At 46.4% G+C, this 11877-nt stretch overlaps 1 protein-coding gene across 1 annotated transcript; it reads right to left on the bottom strand.

Annotated features, from left to right (window-relative positions):
* Nucleotides 1-828: 828 nt before the first annotated feature.
* LOC129710093 (uncharacterized protein C17orf98-like) lies at nt 829-9479 on the bottom strand. Its single transcript, XM_055656807.1, has 3 exons — nt 9134-9479; nt 5876-5975; nt 829-1194 (listed from the first exon to the last, which is right to left on the bottom strand). Exons 1-3 carry the CDS (start codon nt 9365-9367, stop codon nt 1037-1039), a joined length of 492 nt encoding a protein of 163 aa, XP_055512782.1. The 5' UTR covers nt 9368-9479; the 3' UTR covers nt 829-1036.
* Between the last annotated feature and the right edge of the window lie 2398 nt (nt 9480-11877).

Genomic DNA, 11877 nt, shown 5'->3' with positions numbered 1-11877 from the left:
GATCAGCCATGATCATATTGAATGGCGGTGCAGGCTCGAAGGGCCGAATGGCCTACTCCTGCACCTAATTTCTATGTTTCTATGTTTCTATTGTGTAGGTTAGTGCTCGTGTACGGGGATCGCTGGTCGGCGCAACCTCGGTGCGCTGAATGACCTGATTCTGCTCTGTATCTCGAAACTGCTCTAATCTAAACTAAACTAAACTAAACTAAACACTCTGATCTAAACTAAACACATCCCAGCGGTCTGAAGAAGGGTTTTGGCCCGAAACGTTGCCTATTTCCTTCGCTCCATAGATGCTGCTGCACCCGCTGAGTTTCTCCAGCAATTTTGTGTACCAGCTGTATGAACAATGATTTCTCCAATTTCAGGTCGTCCTTGCATTCTCCCTCTTTCCCCTCCCCTTCCCAGCTCTCCCACAGCCTACTGTCTCCGCCTCTTCCTTTCTTCTTCCCGCCCCCCACCACCCCCACATCATTCTGAAGAAGGATCTCGACCCGAAACTTCACCTATTCCTTCGCTTCATAGATGCTGCCGCACCCGCTGAGTTTCTCCAGCACTTTTTGTCTACCTTCGATTTTTCCAGCATCTGCAGTTCCTTCTTAAACTAAACACTGATGATGTCTTGGTTTGTAATCCAGCATCTGCAGTTCCTTGTTTCTACATCTTAATTTGGCATCATGTTTGACATATACATAGCAGGCAGAAGGCCTGCTCCTGCACTGTACTGTTCTGTGTTCTGCTATACAACATGGAGACACCTACAAAGTGGATTTATATCAAACACAGGACTAACGTCCAAATTAAGCAAACATTGATAACATTCTGCCGTTCCATAACTGCTTTATTTAAGGATTTACTTCATATTTTCAGTCACACGCATCTTTTGTCTCAACTCACAACACTCTCCTTGCTATTGCGTTTAAGTCAGTCCTTCAGAATAGCTAACGTCCTTGAAAAAAAAAGACATCCTTATTTAAAACGTATGATTTTCTCCTGATTTCTTGGTCCTCTTGAGAGAAGAATCCTCTGATCACTAATGCAGTGGTAGATTGAAGATATCTCCGAATATATGTGGCTTCAGTCTCAGGCCGGGGGTGTTCCTCCTGTAGCCAAACTGTCCATTGTATCCAAAAATGGGTTTGGCATCCATTAAGTATCCCCTGTGTCCGATGAATTCGTTGAACGCGTGACCTGCAAAATCAATGCGCACAGAATCAATGCAAACCCCTTGCACCATTTCATCGCCCATATTCTTATTCAAAATTCTTACGTAGGTTTCAGATCAGATCAGATTCAGATTCAACTTTATTGTCATTGTGCAGTGTACAGTACAGAGACAACGAAATGCAGTTAGCATCTCTCTAGAAGAGCGACATAAATATGAGCAATAAATAAATCTATTTACGTGCATACAGTCATAGTACTTTTTTCCTGGTGGGAGGAGTGTCCGGGGGGTGGGGGGGGATTGGCAGTCATCGAGGGACAGTGTTGAGTAGTATAACAGCCGCAGGGAAGAAGTTGTTCCTGGACCTGCTGGTCCGGCAACGGAGAGCCCTGTAGCGCCTCCCGGATGGTAGGAGGGTAAACAGTCCATGGTTGGGGTGAGAGCAGTCCTTGGCGATGCTGAGCTTCCAAACTCTGCTGTTGTTTCTTTTTTTTTAATTAACCACAGCTCAATTTAACCTTACACCACTGGTGTTCTGTATTGTGTGCGGGATGATCGCTGGTTGGCACGGACTTGGTGGTGCTGTACGTTCTCCCTGTGGCCGTGTGGGTTTACCCCGGGTCCTCCGGTTTTCTTCCACATTCCAAATCTACGTACAGGTTGGTAGATTTATTGGCTTTGGTGAAATGGTAAATTGTTCCTAGTGTATTTAGAAGATTGAGGGGGGATCTTATAGAAACTTACAAAATTCTTAAGGGGTTGGACAGGCTAGATGCAGGAAGATTGTTCCCGATGTTGGGGAAGTCCAGAACAAGGGGTCACACAGTTTAAGGATAAAGGGGAAATCTTTTAGGACCGAGATGAGGAATGCATTTCGTTGTCTCTGTACTGTACACTGACAATGACAATTAAAATTGATTCTGAATCTGAATCTGAGGAAAGCTTTTTTCACACAGAGAGTGGTGAATCTCTGGAATTCTCTGCCGCAGAAGGTAGTTGAGGCCACAGTTCATTGGCTATATTTAAGAGGGAGTTGTGGCCCTTGTGGCTAAAGGGATCAGGGGGTATGGAGAGAAGGCTAGTATGGAGAGAAAGCAGGATACTGAGTTGGATGATCAGCCATGATCACATTGAATGGCGGTGCAGGCTCGAAGGGCCGAATGGCCTCCTGCACCTATTTTCTATGTGTCTATGTGTGTGGGAGAGTGCTAGTGTACGGGGTTCACTGGTCGGTACGGACTCGGTGGGCCGAAGGTCCTGTTTCTGCCCTGCATCTCTAAAATTCAAAAGTACTTAATTTTCACTCCATGTCATCTAATTTTACAATCCTCTACCCTGTGAAAAAGACTGAGTGTTCACCTTATCCATGCCCCTAATGATCTTCAAAGACCTTGGTGCCCCCCTCAGCCACATTTTTCCACTCACCTCTAAACATCACATCTCCCCTTTAGTTTAGTTTAGAGGTACAGCGCTCAAACAGGCCCTTCCTTCGACCCACTGTGTCTGCACCGACCAGCGATCCCCGTACACCAGCTCTATCCTACACACTAGGGACAATTCTACGGGGAGAAGGTACGGTACAGACAGCACCTGTGGTCAGGATTGAACCTGGGTCCCTGGCGCTGTGAGACAGCAACTCTACCGCTGCGCCACCAAGTTTGCCCACTGTACCTCTCTGGCAAAGACGAAAATGCCTTTGAATGGTGTTCGATGCCAACTTGTTTCTAAAGAGGGGATTCAGCGCCAGCCCGCAGCAGCTAACAAGAGATATCGTGGGACAATGATATTCAAACTCATGCTGTTACTATGTCATGTTACTAGGCACTAAATCACACAGCCTGTCATTGGAGTCAATGGATATTATCAATCAATTCATTGTGAGTTACCAAGATGGCATTAATGTCTACATTTATATTCTGCCTGTCCTCACAGTTATGCTTAATCTGAGAATACAATTCTTCTGCGGGCTATTTTTCCCCAATGTTGCTTTAATTACATCATTTCACGCTGTTCTTGTCTGATTACAGAGCGCCACAAAGACATAAAGGATGCATCTTGACATCCGTAATATTTTACCCTTTAGGGATTCATTCTTTTGTACATTTCATGTTTGACAGAGTTGATCATTTCAGAAGACTGAAAATTTCTTATTCAGACTGTGTACAAAATCATGAGACGAATAGATCGGGCAGATTCAGAGAGTCTGTTGCCCAGAGTAAGGAAATAGAGAACCAGAGCAGATAGGTTTAAGGTGAGGGGGGAAGGACTTAATAGGAACCCGAGGGGTAATTTTATCACACAAAGGGTGGCGGGTGGGTTCATTAGTCTCTGTAAATTGTCCCTAGGGTGTCTATTGTTAATATTGTGAAGGTAGACACAAAATGCAGGAGTAACTCAGCGGGACAGGCATTCTGAAGAAGGGTCTCGACCTGAAACGTCACCCATTCCTTCTCTCCAGAGATGCTGCCGGTCCCGCTGAGGTCAGGATTTAATCCAGGTGTCAGGGGGTGTGGGGCAGCAGCTCTAACCGCTGTGCCACTGTGCCATGCGTCAGTTATGGCTGTGTTAAAGCAAGGTCTCATTGTAGTGTCTGTGAATGTTCATCAACTTATTTCCTAAGTTTATTGAGCTTGTACACGTGACCCCGAACCCCAGTGGCAGTGTGGAAGTGTTCTCATTACAAATGTTCAAGAAGGCAACCTTGGGAAGTGAAATAGACAATAGACGACAGGCAATAGGTGCAGGAGTAGGCCATTCGGCCCTTCGAGCCAGCACCGCCATTCAATGTGATCATGGCTGATCATCCCCAATCAGTACCCCATTCCTGCCTTCTCACCATTTCCCCTGACTCCGCTATCTTTAAGAGCCTTATCTAGCTCTCTCTTGAAAGTATCCAGAGAACCGGCCTCCACCACCCTCTGAGGCAGAGAATTCCACAGACTCACAACTGTCTGTGAGAAAAACTGTTTCCTCGTCTCTGTTCCAAATGGCTTACTCCTTATTCTTAAACTGTGGCCCCTGGTTCTGGACCCCCCCATGAAAGACACATGGTCGATTTGCCAGTGCCAAATGAATAATTTAACCTAGAAAATAGGTGCAGGAGTAGGCCATTCGGCCCTTCGAGCCTGCAATTTCTTTTTTTTTTTTCAAGAGAGTCATTCTGGAAGAATTTTTATATACAAAGGATGCCGTCCAAGAGCAAATCTTTCACACTCAGATTAGGTTAGTTTAGAGATACAGCGAGGAAACAGGCCCTTCGGCCCACCGATTCTGCTCCGACCAGCGATCCCCATATACTAGCCCTAGACTACACACCACTTGGTCCAATTTACAATTAATACAAGCCAATTAACCTACAAATCTATACGTCTTTGGAGCGTGGGAGGAAACGAGAGATCCCGGAGAAAACCCACGCAGGTCACGGGGAGAACGTACAAACTCCACTGTGCCCCCCTTTTGTAATATTTCACAAATCATCAAAGGAAATCAATAATAGGATTATTTTTATAGGCAGGTTGGACGCAGTCAAGGTCACGACCTTTCACCCGTAATGTTGCCACGCAACGCCAACTGGAGTACAGGCGATGAACTGCAGGTAAGCATTTACTATGGCTGCCGGCTTGGCACAGCCGGCCCTTCTTCTGGCCCACATTCCGGACTGGTTGCACAATCGTGGACCCCGGGCCGTCTATCCCCGGGGGGGGGGAGGAGTGGGTTTGGAGGGAGGTTGGGGGGGGGGGGGGGGGGGGAGGGAGAGAGAGGTGGGGGGAGGAGCGGGTCAGTGCAGCGCGATCAGTAACTCTGGGTGGGCGGAGGGAGCAGACCGTCCCCAACTTTGCTTGGGTGGCTGTGGCCGGACACCGCTGACCCCGGGGGCTGCCCCGAGGGATGCGCTCCTTTGGCCGCTTACACCGTGGCGCTCGGGTTCTGAGCAACGATACTAGAGCATTTAGTTCTGAGCGCCCAGTCACCCAAAAACATAACCCCACAATATTGCAACCAAATTGCTCTGACTTTGAGTTCATAGAAACATAGAAATTAGGTGCAGGAGTAGGCCATTCGGCCCTTCGAGCCTGCACCGCCATTCAATATGATCATGGCTGATCATCCAACTCAGTATCCTGTACCTGCCTTCTCTCCGTACCCCCTGATCCCTTTAGCCACAAGGGCCACATCTAACTCCCTCTTAAATATAGCCAATGAACTGGCCTCGACTACCCTCTGTGGCAGAGAGTTCCAGAGATTCACCACTCTCTGTGTGAAAAAAGTTCTCCTCCTCTCGGTTTTAAAGGATTTCCCCCTTATCCTTAACCTGTGACTCCTTGTCCTGGACTTCCCCAACATCGGGAACAATCTTCCTGCATCTAAAGTTCGCTTTCTTTAGCGAAGGCTTATCGAGATGATGCTGTCTCTGGACACGCTAATGAAGGAGGCAATTTGTGGTGGATTGTAAAAGACTCTACATCATGAGATAACACCAGTTTAGACATGATACATTCCTGCTTTCAATGACAGCACCCAATTATTTACAGCGCAAAAAATGATCATTTTGGCGGTTTTTAACAGGAAAGAAAGTATACGTTTCGTGTGTTATATACCGAGGCCACCATATCCTCCACATGGATTGAGCTGCTCCGTGCGTCACGCCCTTTGACCCGATGACCTTGCCTGCAACCCCCCTACACAAAAGGATCTAAAATAACTTACCTGCTCCATTGATATTTCTCTTGCTGAGGTATCTTTGAGCAGGTCCATTTTTGTAAAAATAGTCCACAAGCCAGCCGCTGTTTGATGTGCCACCGTGATCCTAATAAAGAATACTTATTAATAAGGTAGTCCTTGCATTCATCTTTTACTCAGCTCTTATCTTTTTAGTTCTGCCCATGTTTTCCAAAAAATGTTCAGATATGTGCCAAGAACTTTAGTTTAGTTTAGTTTAGAGATACAGCGCGGAAACAGGCCCTTCGGCCCACCGAGTCCACAATGACCAGCGATCCCCGCACACTAACACTATCCTACACACACTAGGGATAATTGACAATTATACCAAGCCAGTTAACCTACAAACCTGTAGGTTTTTGGAGGGTGGGAGGAAACTGGAGCTCTCGGGGAGAACGTACAAACTCTGTACAGACAAGCATCCCATGTCAGGATCGAACCCTGGTCTCTGGCGCTGTGAGGCAGCAACTCCGCTGCACCAGCATGTCGGCCTGGTCTTCTTCTGCGACCTCCGTGCTGGATATATGAGGCTGTTATATGTATTGTGGATGGTTATCAAAAATTGCAGTGGGATCTTGATCAGTTGGACGCGGGCTGAGGAACAGCTGATAAGAGTTTAATGCAGAGCAGTGCGAGGTGTTGCATTTTGTGAAGTTAAACCAGGGCCTTCACAGTTTGTACATTCTCCCTGTGGCCACATGGGTTTCCTCCAGGTGCTCTGGTTCCCTTCTACGTCCCAAAGACTAAGGGGATTGTTGGTGCATTTGTCCCTGTAAATTGTCCCCAGTGTGTTGGGGAGTTCCGTTTAGAACTGTCACATGTACTGAGGCAGTGAAATCTTTTAGTTGCATGCTATCTATAGTGGAGTTAAGGGATACGGGGAGAAGGCAGGCACGGGTTATTGATAGGGGACGATCAGCCATGATCACAATGAATGGCGGTGCGGGCTCGAAGGGCCGAATGGCCTCCTCCTGCACCTATTGTCTATGTTTCTATGTTATCCAAAGAAAAGACGATACATGATTCCAATCAAGTCGTCCACTGTGTACAGATGAGAGATGTACAACATATTGTGGAAGATAAAGTTGTGGACATGGAAGTGGGCTAACATAGAACTAGTGACCAACATAGAATGGGTGATCGATGGCTCATGTGGAGTTGATGGGCTGAAGGGCCTGTTTCCATGTTGTATCTCGAAACGAAACTAAAGCATATAGAAACATAGAAACATAGAAATTAGGTGCAGGAGTAGGCCATTCGGCCCTTCGAGCCTGCACCGCCATTCAATATGATCATGGCTGATCATCCAACTCAGTATCCCGTACCTGCCTTCTCTCCATACCCCCTGACCCCCTTAGCCACAAGGGCCCATCTAACTCCCTCTTAAATATAGCCAATGAACTGGCCTCAACTACCCTCTGTGGCAGAGAGTTCCAGAGATTCACCACTCTCTGTGTGAAAAAAGTTCTTCTCATCTCGGTTTTAAAGGATTTCCCCCTTATCCTTAAGCTGTGACCCCTTGTCCTGGACTTCCCCAACATCGGGAACAATCTTCCTGCATCTAGCCTGTCCAACCCCTTAAGAATTTTGTAAGTTTCTATAAGATCCCCTCTCAATCTCCTAAATTCTAGAGAGTATAAACCAAGTCTATCCAGTCTTACTCCACTATATGGTATACTCTATACTCCACTATATGGTAATATAGAGCACATAGGTTTAGTGTGGGGGGGGGGGGGTATTTAATAGGAACCTGAGGGGTAATCTTTTCACACAGAAGGTGGTAGGTGTTTGGAATGAGGAGGCAGTTGAGGCAGGTACCAGGGCAATGTTTAAGAAACATTTGGACAGGTACTTGGATAGGACAGGATTAGAGGGATATGGGCCAAACGCAGGCTGGTGGGACTATCTTAGATGGGACATGTTGGTTGGTGTCTGCAGTTTGGGCCGAAGGACCTGTTTCCACACTCTATGACTCTATAACATCTAATAAACATATAATTCAGTCAAATAATTTAGAAATAGTTCTTGATCCTCCAAAAATATTCCAAATGGAATCTAAACTGGAGGTGGCGGAGGGTGGACTTCAGCAAAAAAAGGGTTCTTGGAGAAGAAGAGCTACCTTAAATTTAGTTGCGTCTGGTTGGGTAACTATGGTAGGGTGGAGATTATTCCTGCTTTAATTGTGTGGAGAGAAAATGAATTGCTGTACACGTCTGTCTTGGTAGCTGAGTGTGGAATTCTCTGCCTCAGAGGGCGGTGGAGGCAGGTCCTCTGGATGCTTTCAAGAGAGAGCAAGATAGGGCTCTTAAAGATAGCAGAGTCAGGGGATATGGGGAGAAGGCAGGAACGGGGTACTGATTGGGGATGATCAGCCATGATCACATTGGATGGCGGTGCTGGCTGGCTCGAAGGGCCGAATGGCCTACTCCTGCACCTATTGTCTTTCTACTATTTCACTTCCCAAGGCTGCCTTCTGGAACATTTGTAATGAGAGCACTTCCACGCTTCTATTGTCTATTATCTCAAATTGGATCTCAAAGTGGTTCAGAGACTTGGCAACATTCATATTGGATGATATAGGCTGGGCTATAATTCGGCTTGTACTTGCTAGAATTTAGAAGATTGAGGGGGGATCTTATAGAAACTTACAAAAATTCTTGTCTACCTTCTGAGGAAAGACATTCTTGCCATAGAAGGAGTACAGAGAAGGTTCACCAGACTTATTCCTGGGATGTCAGGACTTTCATATGAAGAAAGACTGGATAGACTCGGCTTGTACTCGCTGGAATTTAGAAGTTTGAGGGGGGATCTTATAGAAACTTACAAAATTCTTAAGGGGTTGGACAGGCTAGATGCAGGAAGATTGTTCCCGATGTTGGGGGAAGTCCAGAACAAGGGGTCACAGTTTAAGGATAAGGGGGAAATCCTTTAAAACTGAGATGAGAAGAACTTTTTTCACACAGAGAGTGATGAATCTCTGGAACTCTCTGCCACAGAGGGTAGTTGAGGCCAGTTCATTGGCTATATTTAAGAGGGAGTTAGATGTGGCCCTTGTGGCTAAGGGGATCAGAGGGTATGGAGAGAAGGCAGAGATGGGATACTGAGTTGGATGATCAGCCATGATCATATTGAATGGCGGTGCAGGCTCGAAGGGCCGAATGGCCTACTCCTGCACCTATTTTCTATGTTTCTAATTCTGTTTCCGCCCAGACGATGGAGATTGCGAGGCCCTGTTGCCAACTTTACCTGGCTAGTCCTCTTGAGAAGCTTCTTCATCGCCTTGCCGCCGAAGGCGTGTTTGGAGTAAGGGTCTTTCTGCGCGTTGTAGGGAGGGATTACATCAGACAGCTTGGGATGGACTCTCTCGTAGGCCAGGGATTTGTGGGACACGGCCACGCTGTCCAACACGAAACCCTTCTCTTTCTTGAAGTATCCATAATCCAGGCAACAAAGCTCAGAAGGACAGGAACGATCAGTCATGACTGCAGCGCCGGTTCAAATCTGCCTGCCTCCCGACCGCCGCCGACATATAAAAACCGGCCCCGACCAAATGGCACAAAATGTCACAGCGGCAACATGCAGGGAAACCACTGTTACGTTTCTTTAAATATCATGTTATACTATTTTTAGCCGACGATTAAAAAAAAAACCCCAGATGCAAATGAAATAAACAATATTCCTGCAAATTTCAATTGCGACGCGAGTAAAATAATCACATTTTATTTTCCAATTCTCCAGCGAGGTATAGATTTAGCTCCAAAGAACAGGCTGACACGCTTAGATATAAGGAGCAGCAGAGGCTGCTTCACTAACCATTTAGATTGGGCCATCTTGATCTAAAGTTGGTTTAAAAACATTCTCTCTCAAAGAAGCAGCATCGAGCTATGTTTGTGGTAGTACTAAGACGTGCCAAAAGTAGAATTTGGTATATTGAACAAGGATTTCGGCCCGAAACGTTGAATATTTCCTTCGCTCCATAGTCGCTGCTGCACCCGCTGAGTTTCTCCAGCATTTTACATAGAAACATAGAAAATAGGTGCAGGACTAGGTAAAGATTTCCCCCTTATCCTTAAACTGTGACCCCTTGTTCTGGACTTCCCCAACATCGGGAACAATCTTCCTGCATCTAGCCTGTCCAACCCCTTGAGAATTTTGTAAGTTTCTATAAGATCCCCCCTCAATCTTCTAAATTCTAGCGAGGACAAACCGAGTCTATCCAGTCTTTCTTCATATGAAAGTCCTGCCATCCCAGGAATCAGTCTGGTGAACCTTCTCTGTACTCCCTCTATGGCAAGAATGTCTTTCCTCAGATTAGGAGACCAAAACTGTACGCAAAACTCCAGGTGTGGTCTCACCAAGACCCTGTACAACTGCAGTAGAACCTCCCTGCTCCTACACTCAAATCCTTTTGCTATGAATGCTCCTATACTCAAATCCTTTTGCTATGATTTTTGTCTACCTTTGGTATTAGTCACCGAGAACGTGTTCAAAGAGGAACACGGTGGGGCCTTGCTGGCTGAGCACCTGGAAATTTGTAGGTGGACAAAAATGCTGGAGAAACCCAGCGGGTGAGGCAGCATCTGTGGAGTTTCGGGTCGAGACCCTTCTTCAACGTCACCTATTCCTTGGCTCCATAGATGCTGCCTCACCTGCTGAGTTTCTCCAGCATTTTTGTCTACCTTCGATTTTTCCAGCATCTGCAATTCCTTCTTAAACACCTGGAAATTTGTGCAGTTTTGATGTTGGTTACCTTTAGATATACAAGGCAGAAATAGGCCCTTCGGCCCACAGAGTCCGTGCCGACCAGCGACTACCGTATGCCTTACATTATCCCACACACTAGGGACAATTTACAAATAGTCTGTAAGACCTTCTCGTATTACTATTGAAGAAATGCTCCTACTTGTTACGATATCCAAGGGGTTTATCGATCAGCTTCTGCCGTGTCTAACTGTTCCCGGCTCCGTTTTTCTCCACTAAGATATACACACAAAATGCTGGAGTAACTGGACAGGCAGCGTCTCTGGAGAGAAGGAATGGGTGACGTTTTGGGTCGAGACCCTTCTTCAGACCGAGAGTCAGGGGAGACTAGAGATATGGAAGAGTGAGGTGTGAAAACAGCATATCAAAGCAGGCGATGCTTAAGGAAATCTACGATAGTGCATTGTCAGCTGAGGTATTGTCAGTTGGATAACTAGGGTGGGGGAGGGATAGAGAGAGAGCTAGGGGAAGCGACTAAACGCAACTCGTGTAAAGTACTGGAGGGGGAATGTTCGTCAGGTTGTCGGATCCTGTCATATGGCGAACGATACCAGAAACGTCACCCATTCCTTCTCTCCAGAGGTGCTGCCTGTCCCGCTGAGTTCCTCCAGCTTTTTGTGTCTGTCTTTGGTGTAAACCAGCATCTGCAGTTCCTTCCGACACATGCTATCTCACCTAATCCTCTTTAAGGCAACGTGAAGGTGGTGGAAATTACTCCTGCGCTCAGTTATTGAAACAAATAACATGTAAGAATGGAGCAAAGCTTAAAGTTTGTTTTTTTCACACAGAATGTGGAGTATTGTGTGCAGTTTTGGTCCCCTAATTTGAGGAAGGACATTCTTGCTATTGAGGGAGTGCAGCGTAGGTTTACCAGGTTAATTCCCGGGATGGCGGGAGTGCCATATGCTGAGAGTATGGAGCAGCTGGGCTTGTACACTCTAGAGTTTAGAAGGATGGGAGGGTATCTAATTGAAACATATAAGATTGTTAAGGGTTTGGACACACTAGAGGCAGGAAACATGTTCCCGATATTGGGGGAGTCCAGAACCAGGGGCCACAGTTTAAGAATAAGGAGTAAGCCATTTAGAACGGAGACGAGGAAACACTTTTTCTCACAGAGAATGGTGAGTGTGTGGAATTATCTGCCTCAGAGGGCTGTGGAGGCAGGTTCTCTGGATGCTTTCAAGAGAGCTAGATTAGGAGACCAAAACTGTACGCAATACTCCAAC

The sequence above is a fragment of the Leucoraja erinacea genome, chromosome 27 (genome assembly GCF_028641065.1).
Source record: "Leucoraja erinacea ecotype New England chromosome 27, Leri_hhj_1, whole genome shotgun sequence".
Taxonomy (NCBI): Eukaryota; Metazoa; Chordata; class Chondrichthyes; order Rajiformes; family Rajidae; genus Leucoraja; species Leucoraja erinaceus.
Note: the sequence above shows the minus strand (reverse complement) of the source record. Positions and strands in the feature narration are given on the sequence as shown.